This window comes from Sciurus carolinensis, chromosome 5, assembly GCF_902686445.1.
Source record: "Sciurus carolinensis chromosome 5, mSciCar1.2, whole genome shotgun sequence".
In the NCBI taxonomy this organism is placed as follows: Eukaryota; Metazoa; Chordata; class Mammalia; order Rodentia; family Sciuridae; genus Sciurus; species Sciurus carolinensis.
Genome location: NC_062217.1, coordinates 168361916 through 168383790, shown reverse-complemented (window position 1 = coordinate 168383790; position 21875 = coordinate 168361916). Strand labels below are relative to the sequence as shown.

Genomic DNA, 21875 nt, shown 5'->3' with positions numbered 1-21875 from the left:
CTAAGATGTCCACAGCCTAATCCTCAGGAACAGAATAAGCTACCTTACACGGCAATGTCTTTGCCCCTGCGATTATGTTAAAGACCTGGATCATCTGGGTAGATGTGATGTAATCATAAGGTTCTTAATAAGGGGCACACTGAGGCAAGGAAGCTAGTCACCTGAAGGCAACAGGAAGTGTGGGAGAGATTTAACCCTGCCACAGCATGGGCTGGACAGACAGGGGTGGGGTGGTGGGGGCAGAGGAAGAAGTTGAGGAACGTGAGCAGTCTGCCCAAGCTGTGATCACGTTCTCCTTGGGAGTGTCCAGGAAGGCAGCCTCAATAACACCTTGATTTGATCCTAGTTAGACCTACTTCAGCCTTCTGACCTCCAGAAGTGGGAGACAATAAAGTTGCACAGTTTTAGGTCATTACATTTTTGGTTATTTGCAATAGTGGTGATAGAAAACTAATAAGAGGGCTGGGGATATAACTCAGTTTGTAGAGTGCTTGCTTTGCATGCACAAGGCCCTGGGTTCAATTCCTGGCACCACCAAAAAAAATAAATAAATAAAAAACTAACAAAAAAATATTTGTATGAGAAGGCAATGAAGTAAAAGTTTGAGGTTGGGAGAGTGACATGACCTCACAGATACTTTGGAGACAGCAATAGGAACCATGAGGGCAGTGAGGTGACTGTGGTAGTTTGCTGAAGAAGTGACATGTCTTGCTTGGATGGAGAGATGGCAGGGAGAGAAAAGTACATAAATTCAAGAAATGTTTGGTGGGTAGATCTACAAGAACTGATGATGGATTCAATGTGGGAAGGAGGAGAATGTTAAGATGGCTGAGGTTTCTGACTGGTGCACTGGATAGATGGACAGGTCAAGCAGAGGCTGGATATATTAGCTGGAACTCACAAGGGAGGTTAAGGCAGGAGGATAAACGTAGGACTGAAGAGGTTAAATGAGTATAAAAAAACCATGGAATGAATCAGACATATTGTCAAGACTGGGAAATAGTTGTATAATGATTTGGCTAATTTCTCCAAAGTCTAATTCATTAAATAGAAACTGTTCAGTATCAGCAGAAAAACATTAAACATAGACAATCTTTTCTTTGTGTTTTTAATCTCATTTGCCAACACCTCATCTTCCATGGCATTCACTCTGCCCCAACCTAAAACCACAGGCCTAACACCATTGCTTCGAGGAGGCTCCTCCATGGACTTGTTGGGGTGGGCTACCTGAACTACTACTCATGAAAACACTGAGACCCCACAGAACCAAAACATTTTCCTACGGTAGTTTTGCTTTTTCACTCTTCTACTGTCAGAAGTGAAAAGTCCAAGTTACCTACTTGAAAAAAACCCAAGTTCAGTCAACACTCAAATGGAAAGGTAAAAATAAAAGGCTGAATTCCATTTTTTTTTTTTTTACCTCTGCTGCATAGTATTTGGCCATAGATGCTTCTTTTATGAATGGCCTTCCAGCTTCTACAAGCCTAGCAGCGTTGTATATTAATAATCTTGTAGCTTCCAGCTGGGTGGCCACGTGAGCCACTTGGTGTTGGAGCCCCTGTAACATTCAAGGTCCAAGAGGGAGAGTTAGGATTTCTAAGACAGCTTTAGTCCTTTCAGGAGATATAACACTGACAGATTAAGAATATACGCCAAAGGAAATTCACATTCATTTCTAAAAACCTTTAAAAATCTGTAATCTAAAAGTGAAACAAGATATTACAAAGTATTATTGACTGCTCTTTTCTCAGAAAAAATTCAAAGTTCATGTAATTCTTTATAATTGTCAAGAGTTAATAAATTATCTCAAATTGTCAAGATTTAATAAATTATCTTAAAAATCTGAGTGTTATTAACAATTATTTTCAATTCTCTTTTATGAGCAAAATTGAGCTTAAACTATGCTCCAAAACAGCAAAACTTTAAATATATTCTTTATTTGGTAGAATTAAGAAAATTCTGATTTTGCACATGGTCTTAAGGCATGAAACAACATTAAAATGCAAAGTAATGAAGGAATATTTGAAGCACCCCCTTTGAGTGACTTTATTAATGTGACTCTACTAAAATACCCAAGAATAAATACCACTTCCTTTAAGTGGTATTTATAGAAAATAGAACAAGAACTTAAGAAAAAAAAACACTAATAAGACTTACCACCCTGAAATTTTAGAGAATAAAAAAAGTGAGTAATTTAGTGAGTGAGAAATGAATGATAATATTTATAGTTATAAACAATTTCCTGGAAATAAAGGCACAGATGTTTATTCCAGACTGAAATGTTTCTCATGCCTAACTCATTCATCCACCCAGACATTTACTGGGCAGCTAGTATATGCAAAGCACTCTCCTGAGCAATGCAGATATCACACTGAACACTACAGTCAAGAGTTCCTTGTCCTCATGATTTATGGAGTCCTACAGGGAGAACAGACAAATAATTATAATAACACATGATAAATGTTAAGACAGAGACTCTTGATTAGGTAATTACTCAAATAATTCCAAGAATGGCCTTTCCTAAACAAAAAGGAGGGATAAACTGCAGAAAAATGGCACTGTTTGCAAATATCCTGTAGATTCTTCTCTGTGGTATGTGACACATACAAAATTATGATGTGCATAAAAAAGACTGAGTTACATATTGAACTTGGTTACATATTGAAACATGGTAACAAACCAAATATCCACAAATCTATGTGTAGAGCAAATATCTTCTCCATTCCTGGCATCCTTTGAGGACAAAAAATTTGGTAGTTAAACTCACCAATTTTAATCCTTTATGATTAGTTATTTTGTGCCTTATTCTGTTTTCCCCTATAATTTTTAAAGTTTTGCTTCTTACATTATCCCTGTAATACATCTGAAATCTATTTTCTGTGTATGGTGTGAGGTAAGGATAGTTTCGTTTTTTTTTCTACATGGATGGAATATCCTACTCAGTGATTTACAATTTCATCTTTAACAATATATCAATTTGCATACAAGAATGGGTCTATTTCTGGCCTTTCTATTTTGTTCTATCAGTCAATTTGTCTGTCTCTATGCCAATATCACTGTTCTAGAAATTTTTTCTGGCTTTTTATGTGAAATTCAGAGATTCAGATTGTTTTCACAAAATACACTCAGTTCAATTAAACCTACAGTCACATGTTGTCTATTCTGGTAAGTACACAGAAAGCAGAAAAGTGACAGTGGTTGTGTCTCCTTCCCTACAAGAGATCACTGTTGCTGCATATTGGTTCCCTAATTACACTGTGAACACAAGGCCTGGTATGGAGAGCATGTTCGACAAACTGAAAGGAGGAGCAGGCCTGGTCTTTATCCTCCAGAAGTAAGAAAAGAAATAAATGAACACATGCAAAGCAAAAACCAAATCATTCCAATGAGATGAAACAGATAAAACCCTACTAACTTTCATCAAAGTTTATATAGTTAATGGTACTTTTTAAGATCAAATTTCTGAGTTTCAAAAAATTATTCACCCTAGGTATCTCTAAAACTGTCACTGTGATTATACCTGTTAGTACACCTGACACCCGTGTGTGTGTATATTTATATGTGTATATACACATATATGCATATGTGTGCATATACCTGTACATGTACACACATATATATATATAAACACTGTTTCCTGGGTACAGAGAAGATTGACAGCCTCCTCAAACTGTCTCAACTTCTGTTCTTGCTGCATCTATGAGGAAACTGGCTCTGAGATAGAACTTGAGTACAACGGAATGAAACACCACAAACCAAAACAAAACCTGTAATTTTGGCATCATACTAGCTGCATGATCTTGGAAAACTGCTCTCCAAGTGCCTCAGTTTACTGCATATAAGATGGGGATGACAGCATGGGCTGTGCAGGCCCTGGTCAGGTGTGCCATGCTCAGATTTCTGGGTCTTGGATTGACTGTGCATGTCCATAGCCTTACATCGCTACACACATGCAACTTGAGTATGCTCATGTGATGTGATTATAAATCTGAGGTTTTGTAACCACGTAATTATTCTGGAATTTTAGGTGACATACTTCAGGTTGCCTGTAAGTCTTGGTAAGCTGCTACTCCAGGCTCTCCTGACCCTGGCAAGACCTCAATATGGACAAGAATACTCTTGTCATTAAGGAATTCCTGACTACCGTATCAGTGGACCAGTCCAGTATTTCCCCAAATGCCGGGCTGAGAGAATCTCAAATGCATTTGCAAACTGTATTTCCTATAAGATGCATGTGTTAAAGTGTCCTCTGAGTATTACCACATGGTCTGTTCTGACCAGGGCACTTATGACAAGTTTTACCATCTACTGAACACTGTTTCACCACACAGTGTGTTAAATACTTCACACATACGTAATTTAAAAGAGGATGTCTCATATTATCTTTATTATATAAATGAGGCAGTTAAGGCTTAGAGTGAATATCCCTATGAGAGACTGAACATCCCTGATTTGAAAATCTGAAGCCAATAAATGTTCCAAAATCTGAAACTTTTGGAATGCCAACATGATGCCACAAGTGGAAAATTCCACACCATGAACTTTGTTTCATGCACAATGTCATTAAATACATTGTATAAAATCACCTTCAGGCTATGTGTACAAGGTATATTTGAAGCATAAATGAATTTCCTGTTTAGATTGAGGTTCCATCCCCAAGATGTCTTTATTATGTCTATGCAAATATTTCAAAATCTGAAAACACCTGATATCTACAACATTTCTGCTCAAGCCTTTCAGATAAAATGATACTCAATGTGTAAGTGGTAGAACTAGGATTTGAACCCAGGAAGTCTGACTTCAGACTTCATGTCCTGGACTTATGAAGCAGTGAGGAGACATCTCTGAAAAGCTCACCAAGTCATCCTGGGATTACAGTTCCATCCTTGGAAAAGATCAAAGCATGTACAAGTGCCTGCTCAGAGACCTACTCCTCCCCTCCCTACTCGATTAAAATTCCCTATAGTGATTCCTTCCATGGCTTTTCAACAGAGCTCCTCATTAACTGGAAGAAGGGGAGGTCCAGGACAGTAGAAACAGTCTAATTATATACCTGAAAATCAAATATTCTTTGGCCAAATTGTATCCTTTCTTTAATATATGGAATGGTGTAGTCAAAGCATCCTTGGGCCAGTCCCAGCATCTGTTAAAAAAAAAAAAAGGCAGAAAAACAGAATTTCTCACTTTGCCACAGTTCATGGTTCTAGTTATGTAAGTCATAAATTCCTCTTCTAGGCAGATTGAATAGATGGAGTAGGAGAAGAACTTGAGCTATGGAGGTGCTGAGGTATGTGTTAACTGCACATCTTCACTTACTGTATTTACAGAACTGAACTTCCAGTAATTGGGAGAAAATCTGGACTGGTTTCATATAAATATGAGTATATTTAATTCTAGCACAGAGTAGATTTTCTGGCATAGCTGTGTTCATGTAACCAAGTTACTGTTTGGGAATCTTTTTTTTTTTAAGCTCTGATTGTCTAGGCACAAAGTGAGCCACAGAAATTCTGCCAAGAACTGGCTTCCAGTCCTTCTAGAAGTCAAATATGGAAGGTCACTTCTTAATCTTCTACCTTCCTGTCCATTTTTCATATAATTAATGAGAGTTTCAATGAAAGGGGCATTAAAACATAAGAGAACAGCATTTCCCAAACTTAGATGCATGTTAGGATCATTTAGGGAACTTGATTAAAACAAATCCATGGCTGGGTATAACATCTGAGTATAACAACTGAATCCAAATCTTGGAAGTGGAGGGGGTAGTTAAGTGTGCTGTAAACATCAGCATTTTAAAAGTCTGGGTGATTTAATGCACAGATAAGTTTGAGAACAACTGACAGCATTTGGTAAAACCATTAATTTACAAGTTTGAAAAATAAGTGATAGTGTGTAACAATTTTAGCTGAATTGTGTCACTGCTAACCAATTCCATATCTACTGAATGATTTGAGATTATAAATGGTTTCTAAATTTCAATGTTAGGTAGCTATTAAATCACTAATTATGTCAAACTATGGAGGTTTTTAAAAAGGAAAAAAAATCAATAGTTAAAGCTTTAGGGGAAATGCCCACAAACTTATCAATATTTCATTAGCATTCATTCATATTTTCATTTAGCCTTTACTTTGAACTCTCTGTAGAACAGAAGATTATGTTAAATATTAAAGTAACGGCCGGGTGTGGTGATTCATTTCTGTAATCCTGGCAACTTGGGAGGATGAGGCAGGAGGATTACAAATTTGAGACCTTGGCAATACAGCAAGACCCTGTCTCAAATAAATGAAAAGGGCTGGGTGTATCTCAGTGGTAGAGTGCCTCTGGCTTCAATCCCTAGTACTAGAAAACAAAACACGCACACCACACACACACACACACACACACACACACACACACACACACAGTAAGAAAATTAAAGGGACAAACCCCCACAAACCCTAACTTAAAGTGAGGCAGTAGGCTTACTGCACTCCTGGCTATAAGAAAAGATGATGTCAATGTACCCTCATTACTAAGTATGGAAACAATAGCCCATACTAACACGAAGACTGAAGTTAATAGTTATCAGTCAAAAAAACAATCTTTTTCATCTAAGTAAAATGCTTCCATGATAAATACTGAAGAACCAAATTCTCTCCAACTGCAGTGTTTTGAGGATGGATGACCTCAGTTCACTCTGTTACATGTGCCTCTTTCTCTTAAAGCCATCCACAGAGACATAATAACTACCTGACCTTAACTTTTCATTAGGTTATATGATAACTTGAAGTAATTAGACTAAAGACCATGCTGTGTATTTTACTGCCAGAACATCTCTATTATTTAAATGCCTTGGAACAATCAGGTCTAGTACTGTAGTTTTTAATGCCACATCTGATTAAATTAAATCAGAGAAAAACTTTAAAAAGGATAGATATATCAGTGCACTTTAATAACATATTACCTAGTTTTGTGGGAAACCTAAGTTAATTATTGATCTTTGTTGGGCTGGGGATATAGCTCAGTAGTAGGGTAGTGGGCACTCTTAGCATGCTCAAGGCCCTGACTTAATTACCAGCACCAAAAATGAATAGTTTGATAACAAAGTAACAGCAGCAGGAAAATATCAGGAGTAATAATCTAACATTTAACTATTTCAATTGCTGTTGTATATCATTGTACATCAAAATCTAAAAGTTCTAAGTTCTTGAATTTCAGATATTCACTTATAAAAATAAATGTTCTATAAAAGTAACACAATTTATAACAAAACTAAAGCCCTTATTCATTTTGTTAATCTAGAAAATAGTCATTTAATATAAAAATGTAATGTGGACTATAGGGCAAATTTGGCAAAAAACTGAGTAGTTCTCACCTTACATTATGTATTTATTTATGGCTATTTTCTTTCATGTACCACAAAAAATTGCTCTATTTGCACACATGCAAAACACTAAGCAGTGAGTCTTTCATTATCTATGAGTCAGAGATCCGTACACACAGAGTATGTATTTATTCTTAATTTAAAAGATGTCTTCCAGAATGAATTTCATGCTTTGAAATCCTGATTTTATCAAAATTACATATTTAACTTATAATACATTTTAGAAGTTATTGGGCCAGGTATTAGATAATACTTCAGTGTTCTCAAAATAGAAAACATGTTATCACTAAGCCATTGTTTGGTTCTCTGGATACTCATATAATTGACTGAAGTGGAATTTGAAAGAAATAATAAGCCATTCTTTCACCTCATGTAAGGGAAGGGTGCCATCTTGTGTTCAAAAGCTTACAAATTCTCATTGGTCACTGCACTTCTTTCTTTTTACATTTTAATTGGCTCATATTGTGGGAGAGTTACAATCTGACTTACCTGTGCAGCAATTCCTATTCTGCCTTCATTAAGACTTCCTATGGCATACTTATAGCCATGGCCAATCTGTCCCAAGATATTGGTTTCTGGAACCTGAAAATACAAATGTGCACCTATTTCTTGATTTAATTTGACATAATTCAATTTGATTACAAATATATTTAAATGCACACATACTTTCAATCTGTGTGATATTACTTGATCACAGAACTTATTAAACTACAATGAGACTGTCTGCTGACTTCTCTGTCTCTACAGCTGCTTCCCCAAGTTAGTATTATTCACTATTGCATTGTTCAGAGCCTAGCAGTCTGTTCAATGAATGAATGAATGACTCTAGAAAAAGGGAATGTCACACAATTCATCAATAGCATAAATAACAATTTTTCCCCAATTCTTATCTGTATATTAATAGTGTAAGATAACATCATTAGGAACCATAAAAAACATGAAGTACTTGTAAGATAGTAAACCTTTCTTCTGTTGAGATGATTCATTCTTATAAAAGTCAACTGAAGAGTGTGTAGTGTATGTATATATACCTGTGTGCATGCAAAAGAGAAAGAGGAGGAAAGAGAAAACATGCTAAAATGTTTCTTGATAATTAAAAGAAAATAAGATTAAAAAATTCAGACGAGGAACAATAAAAAATACTTAGCTTTGTAATACGGGCAATTAGGAGAGGGAGCAGGGCAGAAAGGGAAAGAAAAGGGAGAGTAGGACGGTGGGCTGGAGGGCAGCAGCTAGACCCAAATGACAACTATAAGCCATCTCCTACCCCCTCCCCAGACACAGGTGCATGAAGACCAAGCTCCACCAGGAGTGATGGAAAACCCACGCCAACCTGTCCTGCCTGTGTAAGAGCTCTGGAGTCTCAGTCGCAGCATCCTGGCTATCTTGTTTTGTGGCAACATCCCCATCTTGTGGTCTTTGGTGCACTGACAACAGATTTCCTTCACAAGTACACCAAGCTTGTAAAGTAGAAATGATTCAGAAGTATCCAAGTTATAAAACGTAACAGGTTAATTCTCAGCATTTTCTTCCCAGGCCAGCTTCTGGGTAGAAAGGTTTCCACTCTGGTCTAAACTACTGTGAAAAATACCCTGGTCACAATTTAACCTAAGAGCACCATTCAGCATTCCACAAAACACTCTCCTGTGCATACCTGTTGCCACTTAGTATTTTGATAGCTCTCTTGCACACCTCCTATCATACCATGTGAAGTTCCTTTCAAAATATTTTACTGATTATTCTAAATACCCACCTTGACATTTTCAAACGTTAATGGACAGGTGGCAGAAGCTCGGATCCCCAGTTTGTTTTCTGCTCTCCCTACACCAAGGCCTTCTGTATCACGATCTACTAAGAAGCAGGTGATGCCTCTATATCCCTAGAAAGAAGATTTAAAATGTTATTGCCACTTGGATCTATAAAATGCCCGTTCATAAAGGGTTCAAAGGAAAAAGAAAACTAAAAATGGACTTTAGTATAAATATGAAAGAAGTCTGAATTGTAATGTGTGCATTATGAAATGAGAGTAAGTAGAAGGCATGAGATAAAAAAATCAGGAACCTTGCCATTTCTTTTGCTTTTTCAGAAACCATAATGAACATTAAAGTTATTGTTATCATAAGGTATAATATGGTTATGAGAATCCCATGTTCTAAATTTAATTTTATTAAATGCCTTAAAATTTTCCAATTCAATTCAATTAAATGTTACATTAGTAGATATATGAAAAATACATTTACCATTTTGCTATATGTCTATTTTCCAACGGAACGAAATACACTTTTTCAATTCCTTCCTTCCTTCCTTCCTTCCTTCCTTCCTTCCTTCCTTCCTTCCTCCCTCCCTCCCTCCCTTCCTTCCTTCCTTCCTTCCTTCCTTCCTTTCTTTCTTCCTCCCTCCCTCCCTCCCTCTCTCCCTCTCTGGTACTGGGGATTAAACCCAGGGACATTCTGAATCCTCAGTCTTTTTACATTTTTTTAAAATTTTGAGACAGGATATCACTAATTTGCCCAGGATGGCCTTGACCTTGTAATCCTCTGACCTCAGTCTCTCAAGTAGCTGGAACTACATGTCATTGTGTCCAGCTCTAAAATATTCTTAAAAGTAAATGTACTATATAGGTACTTAAATTCTTCATTACTAAAATTTGAAATCATATAAAATTAAAGATTGGCTTCTTATATAAAGTATTAGGAGATAAATAATAAATGGTGTACCATGTAACTAATAATTATGTCATAAAATATTTTAGCTTAGGAGATTAATAAATAAGAGGGTGAAAGATGCTAGTTCAATCTCACATTTCCAGTACTGAGAAAAAGAACAAATTTAAGACTAAGTCCTACAAAGCAAACGAAAGGAGGAAAGAAAAAAGAGAAAAGATGGGAGGAAAAGAGAAGAAATTTTGTTTTTAAACCTACTCTGGTAGAGTCCACATTTGCGAAAACCAGGAAGAGTCCTGCATATGCAGCGTTGCTAATCCACATCTTCGACCCATTGATGACATAGTAATTTCCCTTTTTATCAGCTCTGGTCTTCAAAGAAAAGGGGTCACTTCCTGCTCCAGTCTCTGAAAGGCAGAAGCTTCCTACCTACACACATAAGGGGAAACAAGTCCAGATAACAATTGTATTTATGCTCTGCTTGAAAAATGCTTACGGCGAAATGGACATTTAAAAATCAAACCCTTAGCTACTTTTTTAAAAAGTCTATATTTATCAAAACAATACTCTGCCAATACTGTTTCCTTCAAACTACCATACTATTTGTCCAAGACAAATTTGCAGACTTAAGAATACATGCTTAAGTTTATTTAAATTAATTCTAATAATTATAGTAGAAAGCCAACTCAATGCAAATGAAACTATCAACAAAAGTATTGGAAAACAAAATTGTGACAAAAAAGAAATAATTTTATTGTCTAAATTTCCAAGTGGTAAATAAAAGGCAAAGTGTTTTTCCAGTAACATTACTGAACACTGCTTGATTAATTTATGGTGCTGCATGGGTCCTGGATAATAAAAATCAACACTGCAGTCACTTTTCTCCTGAAAATACTGCAAACTTCGAAAAGATCAAATCCATTTCAACAACTTGTTTTCAACTCACTTTTTCTGTAACCAGTTTAGGAAGATAGGTGGCCTTTTGTTCTTCGGTTCCTTGTTTTTTAATCAGCTTGTTAACTACTGTGTTCTGGATGTCACACAGGAGAGCCACAGATGCATCAACTTTGGCTAATTCCTCTATGACTAGGATACAGGAAAAAAATGAGAGTCCTGTTCCTCCATACTTTGCATCAACTTCAATACCCATCAACTACAGGAAAAACAAGAAAACAGATTATGGAATCTAATTTTATGTCTGGAAATTTCTTGCAAGAACAAATTAAAAATAAATTGTTAACACAGATTTCTTAGTTCTTTAAACATTAATTAATCTTTGGTACTGGGCAATGAACCCAGGGCACTCTACTACTACTGAGCTACATTCTAGTCCTTTTTATTTATTTTATTTTTATGTTGTGGCAGGGTCTCACTAAGTTGCTGAGGCTGGCCTTAAACTTGCCATCCTCCTGTCTCAGCCTCCCAAGTCACTGGGAGTAAGGTGTGTGCTGTTGTGGCTATTTTGGTATCAGTAACAGAAAAAAAACTGTAACAGAAACAATTTATTTTTGAAAAGGATAAAATTATATGCTAGACCTATTGTTTTCTTTTGGGTCTCCAAAAATGAAAATAAGAGGTAAAATGCTTTTAAGAGTGTTTTAGTCAGTTTTGCATTGTTGTGACCAAAAGACCTGAGAAGAAAATCTCAGAAGGAAAAGTTTATTTTGGCTCATGGTTTTAGAGGTTCAGTCCCCAATCAGCAGACGCCATAGCTCTGGGCCCAAGATGAGGAAGAACATTATGACAGAAAGGCATAACAAAAGGAAGCAGTTCAGGACATGGTGGTCAGGAAGCAAAGAGAGCTCTGTTCACCAGGAACAAAATATAAATTCCAAAGATACACCCTTAGGGACTTACTTCCTCCAGCCCTGCCCTACCTGCCTTCAGTTATCAACTCATAAATTCATATTAATGCACTCATTAGGTTAAAGCTCTCATAATCTAATCATTTTACCCCTGAACTTTCCTGTATTCTTGCATTTAGGGGACACCCTGTATCCATACCATAACATTCCACCCCAGACCCCCAAAGCTCATGCCCATCTCATAATGTGAAATACATTTAGTCCATTTACAAGCATCTCCATAGTCTTAAGTTACAGCATTATCCAAAGTCCAAGTCCATCTGAGACTAAAGGCAAACTTAGCTATGAGCCAAGATCAAGAGCAAGTTACACATATCCAATGTATAATGGAACAGAATAAACATTTCCATTCCAAAAGGGAGAAAGAGGGGCATAGGAAGAGGGAAGACTAAAATCCAGCTGGGCATACAAGTTCTGTACTCCACATCCAGCATCTGGGGCACATGACACTGAGTTTTTTAAAGATTTTGTGCAGCTCTGTTCTTGTGGGCTTGCTGGCTGCAGCTCACATGACCTTTCTCTTGGCTTGTATCCTATGGATTCCTGCAGCTTTCCTCAGCAGATGTTCCACACTGGTAGCATCTCTCAATCTTGTGGGTCTCCACTGCAGCTTTGGCTTCCTTCTTACATCTTCATGCATCATTCCCTTGGTGCAGCCCACAGGAACTCCAACTCTGTTACACTTTGCCTAGCTTCCCAGGCCTTCCTTTGAAACACTGGTGGAAGCCTTCATAGCCCCTAACTCTAGCATCCTGCATTCCTGCAGAATCAGCACTATGTGGTTGACACCAAGGTCTGTCACCACCTTGAGCAGTAGCCAAGTCTCCTGGGACCATGGCTGCAGCAGCATCTGAGTGTCTGGGTGACTGGAAAAAAATAAAATAACTTACTAGATCCCCATGTGCAAGCCGGGTGCCCCAAGGTCTCAATGGAATTTTGACTTTTATACCCTTGAGCCTGAGATGCCCTCAAGCCATCTTTTCCATAGTCTCTGTGCAAAGTACTTAGCATCTCTTTAAGTTGCTATAAATACCTTCCTTAACCCCAGCTTTACTGGTACTTTTCTGGCTAAACTACAAGTTTTTCAAATCTTTCTGCTTTGCTCTCCACTCCTGGTTATCACAGTAAACTTGGTTACAAGCTTCCAGCAATATCTATGCCACCCCGTGAATGCTATGCTGTCCTGAAATTTCCTCTTGCCAGATTAATAAGTCCATCACTTTTAACTTCAGCCTCACAGAAAGTCTCAGGATGCAGGCAAAACACAGGCAACTTCTTTCTTAACATGATCAGCCTCTAGCCTAATTTCCAATAGAGTCCTCCCTCTCCTCTGAAACCCCATGAGCCTAGTCTTTACTGTCTGCAGTTCTATTGGTATTCTGATCTGAGCTCCCACCAGCCATCTATTAAACTCCACTTACAATATTCTAATGCTTTTCTACCTTATATCTCTAACCTTTTCAAAATTCCTCCCCTCAGAAACCAGTTCCAAAGGCTTTTGAACTACATGGTCAGATTAGTCCTTGTAATGACCCCAATTCTCAGTATCAATTTCTGTTTAAGTTGGCTCTGCATCAGTGTGACCCAAAGACCTGAACAGAACAACTTAAAAGAGAAAAAGTTTATTTTGTTTCATAGTTTCACAGGTCCAGTTCATGGTCTAGCTCTGGGTCCAAGGTGAGGAAAGAATATCACGAGAAAAGGGTATGACAGAGGAAAGGAGCTTAGGACATAGCAGCCAGAAAGCAGAGAGAGCTCTGTTCACCAAGGACAAAATACAAACCCCAAAGGCATACTGCCAGTGACCTACTTTCTCCAGTCACATCCTATTTACCTACAGTTATCACCCAGTTAATACATATGAGTGGATTAATCTACTGATCAGGTTAAAGTTCTCATAATACAATCATTTCACCTCTGAACATTCTTGCATTGTCTCACACATGAGCTTCTTGGGGATACATCATATCTAAAGAATAGTTGAATGGAATGAGAAAATATCTTATATAATACAAACATAATCTGATGGCTTTTCTTGCTAAGAACTGTAGGAGGTGTTTTGGTCTTTCAATACAGTTCTGTTTATAGCACTTTGAATATGATAAGTAAACACAAGAAAGCAACTAGCCCTCAGGAGCAACATTTACAATTTCATTTGGCATAATCTCTTCTAGGCAGGTTCCTTGATTTTCTCAGCTGAGATTATGGCTGAATCACCAATCTGCTCGCCATTTTAGCACGTCTAAGATGGCTGGCAGATAATACTTGTATTTGCTAGAGCCACATTTGAGCAGGCACAGGTACCTGATAAATACAACAAAATGTTGGCCACGGATTTCTAACAACCTTGATCCAGGCCAACTAATTAATCACTACTCCAAAGTCTGACACATGAATCTTCCTCAGTAACATTCCATTTTTAAGTGACTTCATTTCAGAAAGGGAACATGTGTACATGGGGTCCAAGGGCCGCGCTGGTAATGGACAAACAATAATGTTCCAATTCTCCCTATAGTCTCTGGTAATCACTTTGCTGTGGTCAGGGTTATGGTCATCATGTTTCAGGCTGAAGGAAGATTTTGCTGCTATGAAGGAAGAAACACTAAGGGGATGATTGAAATGTGAGAGAACCAGAAGTGATGCTGAGGAAGACCCAGAGGATGTGGGCATGCCTTGAGACTGGTGGGTCTGATAGCTACCTGATTATATTTGGAGCAGCTGTTGGAGATACTGCTTCTCTATAAAATAACATCACTAAGTTCTCAACTGGAAATATGTGGCAGGTGACCAAAGAGCTGGGATAATAGGTAGGTGGGACTATACTATGCAGGAGCAATTTATGGAAATGGGTAGTGGGAGCATGAGGCTTTTGAGGTCTACCACTTTAGGAGAAGCATCAGAGAAGCCTACAGGATCATAGACCACGACAGTGAAAGCTGACTAAGGGATGGACTCACTGAGTCTGTCTTATATTCTGAACTTCTGGTTGACTTAGTGTGGCTCCACACAAGGTTCCATGTTCCCAAGAGTTTCACTGCCAACACAAAGTTGGAAAAAACACTAAAAGCTGGCCAATTTAAAATAGGAAGAAATGAAACTATATGGCTAAGTGGCAAAGGTTATTTTTCAAATAGGATGACAGATGAGATTTAGGACAATGACTATGAATGGCAGTCACTAATTCTGTGTCATCCTTAGTATTAAAAAAAAAAAATCCCTTTGCACCTATGGAGAAGGGAGAAATCAGGAATGAGTGTGGTGATTTTTACATGTCCTCCTTGGAGTCCCCATGCTCATAACCTCTTCCAGTCACAATCAAAGCAGTTCTACTTTAACCTATTTTGTCTGTTTCACTAAAGGTCTATGTGACTTAAGATAGAAATCTGTTATCCTGGTTAATGTGGAATTCAGATGTCACCTGGTTCTAAGTTTCTAAGCTTACCACACTTGTAGGAGACTCAGGTTAAATATATCTTATACTACAGCATCTTATCAAGTGGGATAGTTTTTTGTTGTGGCAGTTATCCTGTGTATTGTAGGATGCTAAGCAGTATCCCTTGACACTATAACAAGGGTTAAGGAAACAGGCTCTGGAGTCTGAAAGAACTAGTCCTCATGATGAGAAACTTGCTGATCTTCTCTCTTTGTCATCATTTCCTCATCTGGAAGAGTCTGAAGTGGTGCCGAGGGCAGTGAGTTATTCCTTTCCATTGGATGCCAGCAGCATGCACCCTGGAAGGCCAAACTGCTCCTGGTTGAGAACCACTGCTCTAAAGAAATCCCTCTCTCACTGCCAACCTTTTCCCCACCAAACACAATATTTCCATTTATAATGTTAATTCAATTACTAAAAATCTTACATAAATACTAAGTACATAAATGCTAATAAGGACCTCCAATAAACAGAGAGCACAGATATTTTTGGCAAGGAAACAAAGGGTTCATTATGCTCATTACAGTCCTTAAATTTAAAAGAACATATGAGTGTTAACACTGGAATGTATTTACAGAAGCTTGAAATTAGAAGAATTATGAAATATATACCCCTTGTTGGAACAATCCTTGTATTACTGATTCCTCCATTTTGGAATTTTCATCCATGGTTGAAACCAAAGGAGCAATTTCTTTCTGTGCAAATTTTTTAACTGCAGGAAAAAGAATTACTATTGAGTCTATGTTCAAGTGGCAGTCATTTTAATAATGGCAATAATCATCATTGATAGTTTGCTAACAAACTTTTAATTTTTAACTCAAGTTAAAATGCAGATGGGTGCACTTATTCTTCTAAAATACAAATTATGACTTTTTTAATACAGAAAAGTATAATACTCCAATCCCCTTTGTAATCCTTGATGACATTAAAAATAAATAACATATGTAAAAACAAATCAACAATACAGAAGGCATAAAATGAAAAATAAAAGCCTTATTCCCTATTCTGGCTCTCTAGTCCCTCTCCCCAAATTTTTGTTTATTGCATATTTTTTCTGAAAACTTTTCTTTGAAAATCATCTGTATCTGTACAGACACACACATTATCCACTTATCAACTTATATCTCTACTTTACATAAAGGAATCATAGGACACACATTCAACCTTCTCCCCCCGTATGTCTTGACCTTTCTATGCCAGCATACCCCACCTAACATGGGCCTCTGCATAACTGCATGGTCACACAGAGTGAGGTTTCTTTACCTCAGTACTACAGACAATTTGGGGCAGGTGAGCCTTTGTTGTGAATCTGTCCTGTGTACCATAGGATGTTTAGCAGCATCCCAGGCCTTTATACAAACAGCTGCCCATAGTATGTGCCCACTCCATGGCTCTCTAAGAAACTTTTTAACAAGGCAGCTTCTGACAAGAACTGGGGAAGCAGGGAACAGAGGTGGTGGGAACTTTAACCAGACAGCATTTTAGTCTGCTGTTGTTTTTACCTATTAGTTATGTGTTACTCTTTTTTCAAAAAAATTGTCAGAAAACTCCATTCACAAACTTAAATGAATGCACTTTCCAATATGTCACATGTAATTGCATACTGCAGATCCATCTCATGACCAGAGGAGTAATAGGGTAAAGGGAGAAGGGTACTCACCTGCACTCTTTATCATCAATTCCTCATCTGTAAATGTTTGCAGTGGCGCAAAGGGTCGAGCATTATTTCTTACATCAAGTAGAGCTTCTGGCTGGGAAGACTTTAGGACATGGGGAAGAATTTTCCAAGAAGACAAAGCTGGGTAGTTTCTTCTTAGCTTTAGGAACAGTCCCAGGGAAAGAGAGAACACATACACACACATGAAAGTAAGAAATATTTGAACATCTGCTGCTTTGGGGATAATTTCATAACCCATTTTTGTATTTCACCTCACCAAAATGAGAGTTTAACTTAGTATATTTTAAAATTTGCTATCTGTTGAATATAAACACAAATTAGTTTAACATTATATCTTATTTTCCCACATATCAGTGGCTAAGTAACTTTTACCAGTCAAAGGTACAGAGTTTTCTAGATGGAACTCACTCTCAAAATGTATCTCTCAGTTCACTGACTTCTTGGATAGGGAGACTGGGACACAATACTATTAAAGTCTACCCCTGACCACTGTCAAGAGCAGTCTGTTGTGAGGGCACAGGAGCAACTGGGGGAGTGGGGCTGCTTGCCCTGCAGCTGGCCCTGGCAGCTGTGCTTCTGTGGCAGGTTTTGTTTTCTTGAGTTTTCTTAGTAAGAGTCTATGCAGCATAAGGGTTAAAGAAACAGGCTCTGGAATGTAAAAGAACTAGTTTCAACTCCCAGCATCTGATATTTAATAGCTATCTTAGATGGGCAAGGGATTTTCTTTCACTGGTGCATTATAATTATACAAAACAGTGGGATTCATTGTGATATATTTGTATATGCATATAACATAATTTGATCAATTTCATGGAGCAAGTGATTTTTAACTTCTCAGTTAAAACTTCTCAGAATCTGTTTCCTTTGGACCAGAAAAATGAAGACAATCCCTTGGAGTTTTGTGAGGCTGAGTAAAACAATCCACACTGAGGTTTTAGCATAGTACCTATCATATAGAAAGAGCTCAATAAACACTAATGCCTGTTTCTACTACAGCTTAGAAGACAGTGTGGTGGGGGTGAAAGCAGTAGTGATAATATCAACCTTTGGCTATCATCACTTGACATCAGTGCGCCTCCCTGTTGCTGTGTCCCAATTCGTTTGAAAAATGTAGTAATAAACTCAGATATGTTTTCTCAGTAGTTTTGATTATACACTGAAAAGCTGAGAAAAATGAAACGAGCCACCCCACTTGATATCATTGTCAATCTTTGTTACATGTCAGACAATTTGTGCAATTATGTGCCTAGGTGTAGACCATGTTCTAATCTGGATTAACCTGGGTAAAGGAAACATTGACCAGTCTGAAGAAAAACATGTCTTCATTTTTCTCATTACATTTTGTTGTTGTTTTCAAAATCAGGAGAAAGAGTTTATGGCAAAGTTGCACAAACCTTTTTTCTCATTAGAAGACAGGAAAACTTTGGACTAGAAAGAGGGATACAAGAGGTATTCTTCCTGATAAGATAGACAGGAAGAAGTAAAAAGTAGGGTAAAGAAGTTCAAAGGGGCTCAAGGTGGGGAGGGATGTTGCTAAGCAGCAGAGGAGGGGAAGTGGCAGCAGCTGGTACAGAGAAGAGAAGAGCCGCAAGAAGGAAAAGAAAAATGGAGAAGAGAAGCAAGCATGGAGGCCATTCTGCTCAAAGCTAGGGGTAGAGTCTTGGATGGTGTCCTCAATATATATTTGAATGAATGAAAGAATGAGACAACTAATCTCCATAAAATGCTCATAAAGCTTTCCTATTTACTTCAAAAACTGTAATACATTGCCCACATTTCTTATTTCTTGATTTACTGACTTCACTAAACCCACCACAGAATTCTTTGTCTCTTAGTCAGTACCTCTGAACCTAAGTTGATCTTTAAAAGAAAGTCCACCAAGGAGAAAATCAAGAATTCAGCTATATCACTCTTCGGTACATACCCTAAAGAATGAAAGTCAGTATGCTACAGCAATACAAGCTTATTCATGTACACAGCAGCACAATTTCACCACAGCCAAACTAGGAAGCAGCCTGATGCCCATCAGTGGATGAAGGGATAAAGAAAATGTGGCATATGTACACAACAGAGTTGTATTCAATCATAAAGAATGAAATTATGTCATCTCCAGGAAAACGGATGGAACTTAAGAACATTAAGTGAAATAAGCCAAACTCAGAAAGTCAAGGGTCATACGTTTTCTCTTATATGTGAAAGCTACAGGGGGAAAAGGAAAAGAAAGGTGGCGAAGGGATCTCATGAAAATTGAAGGAAGATCAGAAGAGTAGAGGAAAGGGACAGGGGCAGGGGAAGAGAGGAAAAGGGAAACGCTGGGGAATTATATTGACTAAATTATATTGTTATATTGTGTGCATGTACATATATGTAACAATGAATCCACCATTATGTGTAATTATAATGCACCAATAAAAATATGGAAAAAAGAATCCAGTGCATCTTATGACAATAACTATTTTTCCTGATAACAATTGTGAATCCCTTAGTCTCAATATTATTACTGACAAAGTATATGACCACTTCAACACAGAGTAATTATTTTAGATACAAAGACAAGAAAAAAGGTCAACTGCCTTTTAAAAATGTATAAAATGGTAAGCAATCATAGGGTGAGATTACTGGTGGTGTTTATCACAAAACATGCTAAGTGAATGGAATCCACTTTTAGTCTATTATCACCTATCAGAAAGGAAAAAACTTTCCCTTCAGTTTGAGTCTTTAATAAAGGAAACTGTCCTTTACTTGCCTTTAACTTCATAGCCAAGGTTCTAATGTTGATTTTCTAGCATGCTCTGCCTTTTGGTGGTGACCACAGCTGCTGCAGCTCCAGGGTCCACTCCATCAAAATGATTTTCCACAGTTATAACCCATTGCACCACATCATCACATTTTTTTGTATAGAGCAGCAATTGCTACGTGAATGAAATAATGGTTATTTATGCCTTGCCAAATATGTGTCAGAGCTTGAGTCTGATCTGTTCCCTACTCAACTGACCAGAGTTCTGTTGCACTTGGAAGTGCTGATGATCAAACCTGGATAGAACAATAAAGACTCTGAACTTGGATGTGGGGTGGGAAATAATATCTTTATTTTACTGATCTCTAACCAAAATACAGGCATGTCCCCATACCTTGGACAACCAGCTATGGTAGTATCAGAAGTATCTATAAACTCTGTTACCAAAAGAAATTACATTTATTTTCATATCATATCAGGTTGGTGCCCATAGCTTGAGATACTGTTGTGCTGAAGTTACAATGGTTCTAATAAGAACTACTGCCAGGTCTTATTTAAGAAGCACATATTACTACATCAGTTTTATTATAATTGATTTCCTTTATATTATTATATCTTTCATATTATACATTTTAAAACTTTTTGAAAAAGAACTAAAAACTTTACTACATTGTCATACAGTTTTGTTTTTTTTTTTGTTTTTTTTTTGGTACTGGGAATTGGATTAGACCCAGGGGCCATATCTGCCCGTTCTGTATTTTATTTAGAGACAAGGTCTTGCTGAGTTGCTTAAGGCCTCGTTAAGTTGCTGTGGCTGGCTTTGAACTTGCAATCCTCCTGCCTTAGCCTCCCAAGCTGCTGGGATTACACGTGTGCACCCCTGCACCCAGCTGCTGTACACGCTTTACTCATGGCACAAACAAGTTAAGAACACCTGACTGTAGAATGTTCTAGCAAATCTTTTGCTAAACTCAAACTTAGCCACTGTGTTAGTCATCACCCTTCTCCGCTATGCTCTAGCATAATGAAGTACTGTTTCAAACATATTTAAAGTGCTTCAAATCTAGAAGCTTCCACAACACATGAAAGGCAAAGGAAGACATAACAAGTTGTACTGACTAACAAAGACAGACCCAGTGAGATTATCACAAGGAAATGCTTCCATATGACATAAGAGCATATCACCTTAAATTCCCACAGTCATTGGTTACCTCTGAGGGTGCCCTTCTGGTTCTTTCCTCTCTGAGAGAGACTATCTGCCTACTGCTAAAACAAATGTCAATCACTAGAAACATGACAAAAGACTGCTTTCCTCTCACCTTCTGAGAACATTCCTCTTTCCTGGATTAAAGGCAACTTTGCTCCAAGTACACACTTCCTCTGAAGTTCACTCAAGTGGAAACTGTTCCTTCTCTCACAATCTACCTTTTTAGGGGCAAAGGGTCTCTTAACTCCTACTCCTCTGTGAAGCTTCAAAAACATTATATCTGCATCCTCTTGTGGGTAGAAACAAGAAGGGGAAGGAGGAGTGAGAAAGGAGACAATTTCCCTTGAAGCTCAGGATAACAATCAACAGCACCCTTTCCCACCCTTCACCCCAGCTCTTCTGCCCTCCTGGACAATTTTCCTTGTTTACTGAACCTTGCCCACAAATAGCCTCTTTACCCAACACAACCAGGGGTTTAGAAAGGTCTGAGTCCACGAGGCTAATCTGACATTGGCCCTGAACTCTTCTCATACCCAGTGACTTTTCCAACTTTATTGGCCATCTGCTCCAAGTCATCCTTCAGTATTGCTATCTCTAGAAGACTCCATTTCAGATCACAACCTCCTGTCCCTCCAGCTTGCCTGCTAAACTGACACTAAACTTTCAGAATATCACCAGCTTTCCAGTCCCTTCAACTCATCTAACTTCTTTCTCTCCAACAGTCTCTCCTGCCTGCATTACCCCCACTACAGCGTAGCCTCCATGGTTGATCTTCACAAACGTTTACTTCACCATACACCAAACATTCTTACCCCAATTTTCTTTTCCTCCTTTAAAAAACTGTGTTGAGGTGCTGGCCCTTCAGAAGGGCTGCACAGGTTACAGAGGTCCTGCCCATTCCTCTCCAACCAGATCCTCTAAGTGTGAGCACC

The 21875-nt window shown here is 37.9% G+C and overlaps 1 protein-coding gene across 2 annotated transcripts in view; it reads right to left on the bottom strand.

The window, feature by feature from the left end:
* Positions 1–21875, bottom strand: part of Acadsb (acyl-CoA dehydrogenase short/branched chain) — a 35557-nt gene that overhangs the window by 4284 nt on the left and 9398 nt on the right. Inside the window, exons 1-9 of one of the 2 annotated variants that reach the window (XM_047553886.1) lie at positions 19746–19856; positions 16982–17138; positions 15933–16033; positions 10970–11176; positions 10282–10452; positions 9114–9239; positions 7850–7942; positions 5054–5143; positions 1421–1558 (exon numbers count right to left, since the gene is read on the bottom strand). In XM_047553886.1, the coding sequence (XP_047409842.1) occupies positions 1421–1558; positions 5054–5143; positions 7850–7942; positions 9114–9239; positions 10282–10452; positions 10970–11176; positions 15933–16033; positions 16982–17138; positions 19746–19757 (1095 nt within the window). In that variant the 5' untranslated portion in view covers positions 19758–19856. Of the gene's footprint in view, positions 1–1420; positions 1559–5053; positions 5144–7849; positions 7943–9113; positions 9240–10281; positions 10453–10969; positions 11177–15932; positions 16034–16981; positions 17139–19745; positions 19857–21875 lie in introns of those variants that run through there. The other variant, XM_047553885.1, reaches the window with a different exon arrangement.